The sequence below is a fragment of the Petromyzon marinus genome, chromosome 9, assembly GCF_048934315.1.
Source record: "Petromyzon marinus isolate PM22_M1 ecotype Great Lakes invasive population chromosome 9, UKy_Petmar_22M1.pri1.0, whole genome shotgun sequence".
NCBI classification, from domain to species: Eukaryota; Metazoa; Chordata; class Hyperoartia; order Petromyzontiformes; family Petromyzontidae; genus Petromyzon; species Petromyzon marinus.
In genome coordinates, this window is record NC_133675.1 from 16259215 (window position 1) to 16272047 (window position 12833).

Sequence of the window (12833 nt, forward strand, 5' to 3'; positions counted from 1 at the left end):
GAATGGATTTATCCAAATGCTTGTTTTATGATTTCTGGACAATCAAATAGTTTGGCCATCCTGGGTAGCAGAGCAGACTCCCAAATATCACATTTCCAACATTCACTTGCCAGTTCCTATGAGTTGCATTACAACAATTAATCCAACTTGGAGATATGCTCAAATAACATTGTCGTGTTTGTCTTTTATAAAAGTCGATTTTATAACAGGTTTTTATTAACCTCACATTTTTTTGCGAAAGTCGACCAATTATACTATTCCAATTCATGCTGTTGACACGAAGGCACAGAGGCGCAGGTCAAAGTACAGCAGTGGTTGTCCTTTGCATAGGCTCTCACCCCCTGCAGTTTATATTACAGAACTTCTACCACTTGCTTAGAGCCAACATTGCAGATGAGCAGTGACCGCTGGTCATTGGCCATTTGATTCGGGAGACGCTGAGTGAACGAGCTGAAGAAGTTGCTCATCGACTGGCTGGTTGACTCAATATGCTCAGAGGAAAGCAACAGTGGGCAGGTTAGCATGAATATCCAAGGCGTGTAAATCATAGCTGAGTTCTGTAGCGCACCTGGCCATTGCAGGCTTTCTTAAAAAATAGCAAAACAGTGGAATCCCTCGAGAGTCAGCAGTGTTTGCTACGATTGTTCCAATAATTGAATACCTCGTATTTGATTTCGTAACCCAGATGTCTGTTGAAAAGTAGATTTCTAGTCTGATTGCGAATATAGGGTTGAGGTGAGTAGAACTGTGGTTGAAAAGGAGTTTTGTTACAGCGAGATAAATGTTCATGCGCAGGCGACTGAAAGGTCGTCGGAGAGATTCGAGAATCGTTGTGAGATTAATAAGCCGTTCGTGTTACATGTAATGCCTGGATTACTGAAATAAAGAAGGGGGTGAAAAGTTTAAGTGGTATGAATTTTGGGGTCAAGAAGAGGGATAATAGTTACATGAAAAAAAATGAAATGTTTCAAATGTAACCATTGTTGTGGCTGGTTTTCTGTTCATTAGCGATTGCCTGCACGCTCGTATTCGATGAGCAAACAGCCCGTGAAATATATCCCATTACGCCAAGTGAAAATATATAAAAACAGCAGCCAAAAACCACAAGGAATGATTTACTGTGATAAATTATTAGCCCGTTAAAACTAAATTTACATGGTTCTCAGGTATACTAAAGTTTGATTTTTTTTTTATTACCACCGCATCATCTCGTGTTCGTAACATTGACATGGCCTCATATAGGCAAGCCTGGATTAAAATGCACATGCCTCCCAAGCCATGACTGGAGTGAGTCTGCTTTAGTTGTGTGAAAGGTGGCAGCGTCTCTGCTCGAACAAGCATGGGATGGTGACCCCAACACCATGCCATTTCCGAATCACTGTTGACTTTTTTAACGTTGAATACATTAAGGTGCATGATCAACTCGAATGTGATGATCTGATTGACTGTACATGAGTCAGAATATAACCATGATCAAGATTAAATCTCATGTTGACGTGCTGGGAGGACTTAGTACAGCTGATGTTTTAGCTGAAACGCATAAGCTCAATGTACTTTCTATATTAAAATGTCGTTAATGTTTCAACTCCCCAGTGATTCAGTAATTGTCACGCTTTAGGGCCATGATTCAATTCAACAACCGGTTTTTTTCCATCTGTTTTTTTCCCATCGGCTACAGTGGAACACTGTTATAAATGTAACTAGTATTTTACTCAGTATGCACAATCTCCATATATAAAAGGCAAAGTTGTGAATGTGTCTGTTCAAAATGTTTAGCGTACTTGCCGACATGCAACAAACTGCAAATTTGCCATGTGGGTACTTTCCAGACTGTACACCATGTAAACATTATAAAAATACACTTTTTGGGGGGGGGGGGGGCTCAATAATGATTTTTTTTTTCACGGCAAGTGAGCTGTGACGTCAAATCTGTCACGTGACCCACGCATGTGGAAGCGTAACGCATTGTAGTGTAGCGGTTAGCGCGCTGCGCAAGAACACGGCGACCCGAGTTTGATTCCCGCTCACGGCCACCACCGGTAACGATTATTTCAACCGCTTCTAGGCCTCCCCTAGGTCGACTCAGCCTCAAACGAGTAACTGCTGTGGTGTGTGAACATTGCCACTGGGGAGACAAAGGCGGCCGGGCGTGCTGCTTGCCACCCACCCCCTCGTGTGCTGTGCCGGCCTTCATAGGTGCTCGCTAACAGCACTTACCCCCTACAGGCTACACGGGGGATTTTGTCTTTATCCTGTTTGTGTGAGAGGGGACTGCGTAGCGATTCGCGCGCTGCGCTACGAACCCAGCGACCCTAGTTCGATTCCCGCTCACGGCCACCACCGGTGACGACTATTTTAACTAGTCCTGGGCCTCCCCTAGGTCGACTCAGCCTCAAACCACTAACTGCTGTGGTGTGTGAACATCGCCACTGGGGAGACAAAGGCGGCCGGGCGTGGTGGATCCAAGTCCCGGGCGAAGCCGGGTAGTACAGCTAGTATATAAATAATATAAGAGTCAACAAAGAGTACTTTGCTGTTGATATTTAAGTAATGCAATGCAGCATTGCGCAAGATGCCATACCTCAACAATAAATAGCCAATTCCTTTTCACGTTCTGTATCAGTGTTCCATTCAGTGATATGATCTGAGAAGACACACTGAATCCAAAACACAGATCTGAAATCGTTCCATCAGACCCAAACTCTAAGCCTGAATTAATGTAACAGGGTGGGTCAAACCTATACATGGCGCTGACCAGCCAACATGACTGGTACTATTGTTCGAAAAATGGTGAAACAATCAACTCTATTTGTGTCCACCGAGGTGACTACCAAGCCAGTGAAGTGACCCTCCGTCGAGGCTTGCTGGAGGTCGGTGACACTGCCAGTGAGTCGGTGGCACGGGCGGTGCTGGGCCATGTGGTTCACGGTCTGGCTGCGGTGACCACAGCCACTTGAAAGGCCGTTCTTCTTTTATCATCGATGAATGAGGTGGCCGCATCTGCCGTTGGCTGTTCTGCAGTGATTCATGGCTGACCGCTGTTTGCTAGCCAAGTCGAGCCCTAGAGGTTTGTTTGTCAGGGCGGAAAGAGCTTGCCCGCTGAGGGCTTTGAAACTGCCCCAAAAGAGGAATTTGTTACTTGAGGTGTGACGGGGGGGGGGAGTTTGTGAGCTCGGGGTTGTCCGTGATGCGCTGGTACATCCAGCAGGACTGGGCGTCTCTTCGGATCTTGGGGCAGGTGGGTATGGACCAGTGGATCAGTGTGGGCCACCATTCCACAGGGGGGCGGGGTCGATCTATGCGCCCCCCACTTGTGGTTGCGCATGTGCGGAGTTGAGTTGTGGGTCCAGCAGCCTTTTGTGCCTGAGCTGCCCAACCACACAGAGCGAGCGGGGGGGGGGGCTCTGAAATTGAAAAGACTGCTGGATGAAGAGCGCTTCGCCCACTCGTCTCTCTGTGAGGTTCGCCCTATGAATAAATAAGAATAGATTTTACCGTTTCAGGCAATACAACAGGTGTCAAGATGTTCATACACCAAATATAAACTTTTTGCAAGGAATCAAGTCTGCATTAACCACACATACTTGTGGTGAACATGCAAACGAAAACATGCTCTGAAAATATATGCATTGTCTTTGAAACTGATTGGTATAGACCAGAGACAGCCATCTTTAGGGCCTGGTCTCACCAGTGTCAGACCATAAATGTCCTGACAGTCCAAAGACAATGCACTGTCGGGCCAATTAATGCTCGGGGTGAGCAGGTACAACATGGGACCTTTATTTTGCCCTTCAAGAGGCTCCGATCGTACACTGCATATTTCGTCAGAAAAAAAACCCCTGAAATGTAATGAAAATATGACCAAAGAGGGGGAGAAAAAAAAAATCCACAAAGCACCAATTTAAAGACTTGAAAATGAACATACGTACACAAACATACTGGCATCTCTCCTTTTGTCTGTTAATGTGCTGCCATTAACGACTTGCTAAAAATACGGCCTTCCTGTCCTGTGAGTAATCTAGGTTTGTTATCCCAGCGAAAAGCAAACAGTACATTTACAAACCGTAATAATTTCCAGAATATGCGTTCATCAAAGTCCACTGAAATGCTCCGAGAAATGTAGGGAATGCACATTGGGATTGAAGATTTTTCAGGTTTCCTTGAATAACATTATTTTTTCCAGATATTGAATGCAGCCCACTTGCCAGAAAAAAAATGCTAAAGTTCATTACTTTGACATTTGCGTCAACTTGAATTTACTCTTTATTGGTTTTTCATCAGAGGGTTAAACTACCTCCTATTTATAGTTCACAAGGACCATGGAGGTTGAGTGATGCTGCAAATTGATGGCACTGCCTCCATTGCAGCAAAGCCCATTAGTTATTTAAGCAAGGTTATGAAGATACAGGAATTGGCACACACGTTATATTTAACTTTGATTTACACAAAGGTATGTTTGCATATGTAAATTATGAAAGGAGAATGTGGTTCGCAATGTCTATCGTTGTTATCCACACCTTGTTTGCATACCGGAGTATTCAAATGAGGGTCCCTGTGTGCTTAGGGTTGGACTGCTGGATATGTAAAATATATGCATCCTACATCTGTCTGTGTGTGCCCTAAAGGGTTCTTTGTTGGTGAAGAACAGGTCCCAGCTGGTCTTCACCAACAAGGGTCTTCAATCTCGGCACGAGTCAGGGCCCTTCGTTCCTCGCAGATCCTCTGCATTTTGAACCGAGACTTATTTCTCTACGCACCTGCAATAGCGTATCGTTTTAATGTACAAGATGCTTCAAAAAAATGTTGACACTTCGGAGAATTTGCAACAAGACCACAATAAATGTGCCTCCGGGTGCTGGAGACCACCTGGAGCAGATTCCAGGCACGTGTCGACAATGGCGACTCTTTGGCTTTTTGATGCTATTAACATACTTTTGGTATCGTGTTACAGAGTATTATCCGCTCTTTTTCCATTAAAAACGATAGTCCCATATAAGTGTTGACATTTTTTTGAAGCACCCTGTAATTTACGAGAAATTTTTGAAAGTCTCCTTGAAAATCCTACTCGGGGAGTTAAGGAGATGTGTTTTTTTTTTAGTACGCTAAATAACAAGCAGAAAACTGAAGTGCATGCGAGAGGAGATCGCTCACAGGTAGCAGAGAGGTGCGTCAGAGGCCTTCTTGCTCCGCAACTTGCGACTTGCCTGACACGTGCCTCGGGTAATCTCAAGGTCGAATATCTCTGTATCTACTCGGCGACACGGCGTAGGGTGCTTTGAATACCAATTACGCTACACTGTACCCAAACAAAACTCGGCACATTCGTCAATAACGCTGCTTTCAAAGAGAAACTGTAATGGCTGCCGTTTCTGGCATTGGACCTTCTTTGATAGCATATAGATCGAGGCCAGAGAGATGGAGTGAATAACCCTCACCTGGGTAGACTCTTGAGCACAAGTTTGTTATGCAGCAACTGGCCTTTTCCAAATGAATATGCAAATTACACCTTTTTCTCATGAATGTTCATCCTCAAGGATGATATATCTAAAGTAAAATAAACAAAAGTACATTTCAAATTGAACAGGTTATTTGGTGATGATGCATTGGTAGTGCTGCACAAGCACAATGAACAACACAAACTCAACACACTCGTCAACATGACCGTGGCCTTACAATGAAAAACATAGACTGTAATATGATGAATGTGCTATAAAGAGGGCCATTGCCTGAAACGTCACCTATTATACAATTTCTACCACCCAGCACCCATTTGAGAAAGGTGTATTGACCCTGAATTAAAATAGATATGGAAGTTTAGAAAGTAACAAATTAACATAATTCTACTCTTCTATAGATGAAATAGCCTATTTGAGCAATGCATTCTTGAATAAATGCCCACCAGTGTTATTGGGACCACCATGCATGTCTATACATTCCAATGTGAGTTGTCTTCGTGGACCGCGTGTGCATGGCGTACAGCACACGTGAGAGCTGTACCCGGAGCGCGTGTTCACGTTCGTGCGCTGGAAATGTGGTGATGAAGTTGTTGAGTTCATTGCGCTGAAATCCCAATGAGATGGTGCCAATTGTTTCGTTTTTTTAACCCAGCTTGGACATCCTGTAGGTCACCTTAGGAATAAAATATGTAACTGGTGAAGTGTATCAAAGCGTAATCACTGGGAAGACAAAGATGGCTGGGTATAGCGTACCTTGGCACAACTCCCACGCATGTCCATTGCCATTCTTCGTACGGCGCTGGGCTCCCATGTCACTTTCAATACTAATGACTCTACAGTGCAATGTATTCACATTAGACTTGGAAAGTTCTCTGTGGTTATCTTGAATGTGGAAACGCGCGCGGCCTGGCGACTCAGGGGTAGAGCGAGTGGCTGGAATCTTCGTTGGGGGGTTGATTCAACCCATCATCCATTCAGGGTAGATATGGGAATGTGGAATTTCGACAGTGTCGATTTTGTACAACGCTGCTATTTTGATGCAAAAATAACAGAAACTCCCAAGTGCATAGCAAGTTGGCCCACACCACGCCGTTGGCGCGCAGCAGGGGGCGCCAGTTGCCCCTCGCGATTCCGTGCACCGCCACGATGTTCACGCACTTGGAAGTTTTTAGTTCATCACGGACGATCACGTTGGCACAAGCCACTGGTTTATACGAATGTTGCCCTCTAGCATGGCGACACGTACCACTTGCATACTTCCACTGTGTTCGACGACGTATTTGCTATTTAGGTCTTGCAAGGAGTGACGGCAAGCACCGATGCAACCTGTGGGGCCTTGCCGATGAGGAGCAAAGTTTTGTCCATCGCATGCTCAGACACAACTTTATATTCCTCGGTGTATAATGTTAAACGAATTCGGGTCGCATTATCAAAAGCAATGTGACTGTACAAACGTTATACTAACCGACTGCAGCCTTAGGTTGTCAGCCCCATATCACGTGCCCGTAACAAGCATCATCAGTTCGAGGTCACTTCCATTGATGTCTTTGAAAAGCGGTGAATATCTTTTTCATGTTTGCCCTGAGAGGATCATTGATGTCCCCTGCAGAGTGGCGCCATCTCCCCAAGACGCAGTCATTTTATCGACCTCGTAACAATGTTGTGGCTGCACGTATGTGTGTTACATTTCTTTATTTTGCTCATCGGAGGCTGCGTCCAACCCTGGCCATCGTTTGAACTCACAACCTCATAATTGTAAGTGCAGCTGCTGTACCAGCTCTGCTTATATCCCAGAAGTGATATTCAAGCAAGCATCATGGATAATGTTGGAACATTTCCAGCAGTGCATTTAAACATTAGGAGCATGGAATGAGACCTAATCCGGTTGTCAGTTGAAATCTAAGCCTTTTCCATTTCTTTCCTGGGGCTAGCTGTGTTCAAAATGGAGAACAAAATTACAGACTTTTCTCAGAGGCTACATGTGAACCGAGCTACTTGTGGCCAGAAACGTTAGTCTCATGGTATGGGACTTCAGGCATACGAGGCGAAGCTGTCCCTGTGTCAATACAAAACTGCTTTCGTCAATTATTATTTTTCTTCTTGCGAATATCAATGTTTTGAAGGCGCCACACCGCAAAGTGTAATCTTCAATTATAACCAGCCAACTTCTGCCCTCGTTCTCTTCTGGAGAATAGGCCTTGCCTGAATGTGTTAAGCCGCGCGTCTATTTATGCCGATTGTGAGGCTCTTGGAATGGGGAAGGCGGTGGGTGAGATGTGTGTACATGAACAAGGGAAGTGGTAGACAGCATCTCGAGGTGTATGAGACCCTGGCTGCGCTGTCACCACAGATATTTGCTTCGGCCACTTGGCTCTTTCCTCCTCCAGGCCAGTCATTGTCGATTCAACATGAGAGCCAAAACGTCTCCACATCCGCCAATACGAAACGGGGCCTTTCGTTTTGGCTGATCTGTCCTTGTCAATTTAGTAAGTTACATGCAAGCAGATCACATCAAAGCGTGCGGAGAGCTCTCCGCGTTTTAATTGTTTCCACGCATTTTGTCTTCATAGCGAAGCAAATATAATTGGATGATGTATTTCTCCTCAATTATTTATTTAGTTCAGTGTAGGGTTGAATTGCTGGCATTAAGCTGAATGCACCATTTATTTTCATGAACCAGACAGCAGGGCAGACATGTGAATTGAGCCTGGAAAGAGCCTGGCTGAACGCTGCAGGTCAGTTAGTAATGTCGCTCGCAAGCACATTAATTTTGGTCTGCAAAAGCAGCCTAAACAAAAAAAACATTTAATAAGTTTGCAAGCCAATGGATCCTTAGAAAGTGGCCTTTTATTTTAAAGGCTGTACAAATATATTTACAAGAAGCGTTGGCCAATCGCACAAACTACTTTTTTATTGCGGTAATTGATTTACTGACATGATCCCTTCCTTAAAATAGACGCATTATGAAAGGCATTATTTATTAAGGCGTTCGAACATTGGCACTGATCTGGTCATGGCATTCGGGGTGTTACCCTAACCCAACACCTGTGGCGTGCCAGCCTTTTATAGGCATGCTAGAATGGTGCTTTGCTTCACGCGCTGTCCAATATGAGTATATTTTCATTGTGAAACACTGAAAACTTGAATCAAAGCAGCAGCAAGTCTTGAGTCGCCTGTTACAGTGTTGTTGCGTGTGTTTGATCGACTACGGCTTGCTCATGGATGCTCCGAGTATACACCTGGTAACGATGCTGTGATTGTAGTTGTAGAAATTGCAGATCATTCACTTTGGTATTGGCTCAGCATAAATTGAACAAGTATCACACCTATAAAGAGTGCAGTAATTATCGTCACATGAACAATAGGTGGAGAATACTGAGCATGAATAATATGATCGGTACCTATGCTCCTCGGTATGTGTCTATGTAGACATGCATCACGTGCTTCAGTGCGTTTGTTGTGTGTGTTGTTGTGTGTACGTGTATGTTGTTGTGTGTACGTGTGTGTCATTGCATGTAAAGGCAGGCCCGGGTGTGGTGATGGCCACCCACCCCCTCGTGTACCGTTCTGCCCTTAATAGCTGCTCGCTAACAACACTTTGAAGGCTATCTGGGGGATATTTGTCTTTGTTGGTCATTGTATGTGAGGAAAGGTGGTGTAGTGATTGGCACACTACTGCATTCCTGGTAATCTAGGTTTGAATTCGAATCTATGTACTGCACATCATTTGAAATGAGTACCTCACACTGATGTCGACTTCCCCTCGGTGGGCTCGGGCCTGAATATAATCACGCGGTGTGTCAGCATCAATGACGGCGAGTAGCTGTGGGGATGAGAGCAGCCCGGGCGTGCGTCTCGCGGGCCACAAGCGGCTCCCTTTGTCGTGGCGTGGGCCCAGCGTTATTGGGTGCTTGCGACCACAGCTCGTGCCCTGGGCTGGCTGACGGTGCCCGCGGGCTAAGCGCAGGATCTCTTTGTGTCCGTGTCTGCACGCACAGAGAGCGATCGCACCCTGCCTCCAGCCCTGGGTCCAGAAAACGAGCGGCTGGCCCTGTACGCTCTCCGGCAGCAGTGCCTTGTGCCCGAGCACGTGGAGACCCGGCCGCTCTACAACCATGTCCAGCCCGGGATCGAGCAGGTGGGTGTGAATTAGAGGTATGCTGGAACGCATGTGTGCGTGTGTATGAGATATGGTATATGTTTTTTTACTTTGTGTGTGCTGTATGTGCGGAGAACAGCGGTCTACTGGGTTTCACACTCCACTGCTATGACTAGCCTTGCACAAAACAAGATTTAATTTACACCACACACATTGGGCCTCCTATAGGTGTACTCATGCGGTGAGTGTATAATACGTAGTTTGTATGGTGTGTCACTGTTAGCAATGAAGAGACACCAATAATGGTTTTGGCTACACCACCGTCTATTGAATATGGACTTTAATTGGTGGTAATTAGCAACACTTGTCCTGACACACTAAGAGGATATTATGTAGCCACTCAACGTAACTTTAATATCCTCTTAATCGCTTATCATGTCTCTAGCGATAATTGATGTAATAATTTCTTGATTTCCCATTTTTTTTCCCCCAGCTCCACTGAGCCCTTCAGCTCTTAAACACTCAGACTGACGGGACACACCGTTTGAATTCTCACAGCGGGGACAATCAACTCCATGCCTTCTCGTTCCCCGTGATGACGACCATGCGTTGCCATCATTTGTTTTTTTTTTAGATTTCAATAACATCTCAGTTTGAGATGAAGTGCTGAAGTGGCACTCTTCTCTACCGGCGACTGTGACCCAGCGACGGGAATTCCACCTTCCCATCGCGGAGGCCGGGTCTCTGCGTCGTGTGTCCGCTGTTGATTTCCCACAAAGCGGTACTCGTTTTAATCATCCCCCTGACCAGGAATGTATACTGTGAACCTTCCACTTGTGATCAAAGGGCTCGTCAACAGCGTACCCATGTCTTGTCCGAGTAAAGATAGGAAGAAACGAAAAACTAAAAAAAAAAAAATATTTTTTTATCTTACCATGTAAGGCCCACTGAGCTAGATATCTCTTTTTCAGAAACGATCTGGCTATCACAAATTACAGCTCAACGAAGTGGTTTAACATATAGAAATATATAGCAGCAAAATACTCATAATAAAGGTTTTTGGATTAGATCGCGTAAGGGGCCGTCCATAAATGACGTCACACACCTCGGGGGGGTATCAGGCATTTGTGACGATGTGTGACGAGGGGGGGGGGGGGTTTGAGAAATGTGACGTCACATCAAAATGTGCAACTTTAAATAAATATAGACAACACGTTCTAGTTAATTAAATAGACTTTTTAATAAATGTTTTCTCCTACAACATCAGAGTGCAGTGCCACATTAAATACGCACTTCAATGACAATAATTTAAAGCGATTTGAAGCATGTTTTATTTTCAAAATGGAAATATGGTTTTGGGGTAGGGGGGCAGAGCTTTGTGACGTCATATTTGAGGGGCGGTCTGACTTTTTGTGACGCCGTGTGACGAGTGGGGGGGGTCAAAAATCGTCCATTTATGGACGGCCCCTAAGTATAAATGTGTCGAAACCCTCCACCATGCGACACAGCCAGCAAGGTTTGTCACGTGAACAACGCACCAATTAGTTACTACTTCAGCCCACTGGTGTGTTGGAGAGTAAATCCACAACATTTACAATGTGAGTACCGTGACGTTTCGCTGGTAATTACAACAACCAGCATCATCGGGCGATTTGCCAGAATAGTGAAGCAATCCACCTGCTTCCGGTCTTAAATAGAACAAGATGACGTCATCACTGTGAACCAATCAGGTTTAGAGATCAGAGGGCGAGGAGGGGGGTGTTTATTGTAATTATACAACAATAGATTATGAAGCACAGTTAATTAGCATATGTTCCTTTATAAGGAATACAGTTGTAAGGTGTTTTGCTTAATAATACACTTCCAGGCCACACTAAGCCTGTAGCTGTCAGAGCAGTTAAATTTATATATTTATCTAAATTTAAATATATTCTCGAATTAGTCTTGGTCAGTAATAATTGTTTTACACAACACTTCAACGTTATACAATCAATTGAGTGTCCTTGTTGGCAGGCATGTTCTGCATCTGCCGACAGTTATGTTTGTGAGTGTTTAATATTTATTTGGTGTTCTTTTAGTCTTATGCTAATGTTACGTCCCGTCTGTCCAATATAGCATTTGCCCCATAAACAATCCGATACACACCTTGTGTTCACAACTTTGACAATTCATCTTTAGTACAAGATACTACACTCCCAGCCAAATACTCTAAAACCATGTTGATTCTACATGTAGAGGGACAAATCGGAGGACCCGGAGAAAAATCCACGCAACCACGTGGAGTACATGTAAACTCCTAATATACTGGTGTCAGGGTCGGGATCAAACCCACAACATCCTGTATACCAGGCGAGGAAGTTAACATCTAACCACTGTGGCTGCTTCATCATGCTTTGGACCACAGCAGCGGCTTTCTCCTGCAAAACTGAAACAGCTCGAGCTTCCGGGTGAAGGGGTACACAGAGAGGTTTTATTCCAGATATTCAGCGAAAATGCATACAGATATCACAATCTGCAGACACTTGATATGTTTCAAGTGACTGCTATGCTGGCACATATTCTAATTTTCTAGGAATGTGCTGTAAATTTAGAACGTAGAAATGTGTGTGTGTCTTTTAATGATCCCCCAATCTTTTTTAATTAAGATTATTTAAGTAACCATTTTATTGAGCTCTATTTAAATTATCTATCCAAGAAAATACTGGATTTTATTGCAATTCCCTATCCCTAACCTCAAGATTAGTGTTATTGTCATTAAACTTGAAAAATGGCATGCCATGCAATAGATGTGCCAAATGGTTGTCTGTAATCTGTAAGCTACATAAAAATTAGCGGCTTTGTATATATTTTCAATGCATGGCGCCACAATCTTTCGCTTGTGTGATCACATCCGGCTTGAAACGTGATTTTCCGGAACACTATTTCAAGTTGGCTGCATATTTCCACGGCTTTGTGTGGTCAAGGACCCCGCCTTCCTTTCCTCTCATATCCAGATGTGTGATCCAGAAACGTCTCCGAAAATCCACGGGTGCAAAATTTTCCTCTAACTGGAACGAATCGTGCCACAGTTCTCATGCTCCTAGCCGGGAACTCGTGAGCGCCCGTCGGTGTCGGATGAGTCAGTTACGCTCACTTTGCGTGCAAGCAGAGCGGTATTTTCCATTGAAGATGAACACTTGTGTGTCTTCCGTATGAAATCAGTAGCTCAATTGCTACAGAGGGGCATCCATTGGGATGGCAGGCGCTGTCTCGCAGCGATCATATCCGACAGAACGGCG

The 12833-nt window shown here is 44.6% G+C and overlaps 1 protein-coding gene across 3 annotated transcripts in view; it reads left to right on the forward strand.

The window, feature by feature from the left end:
- LOC116940442 (dysferlin-like) overlaps positions 1–12833 on the forward strand; it is a 207273-nt gene that overhangs the window by 108914 nt on the left and 85526 nt on the right. For all 3 annotated transcript variants that reach the window (XM_032950274.2, XM_032950273.2, XM_032950275.2), the window contains one exon: positions 9455–9594. In XM_032950274.2, coding sequence (XP_032806165.2) covers positions 9455–9594 — 140 coding nt within the window. The remainder of the gene's footprint in view (positions 1–9454; positions 9595–12833) is intronic.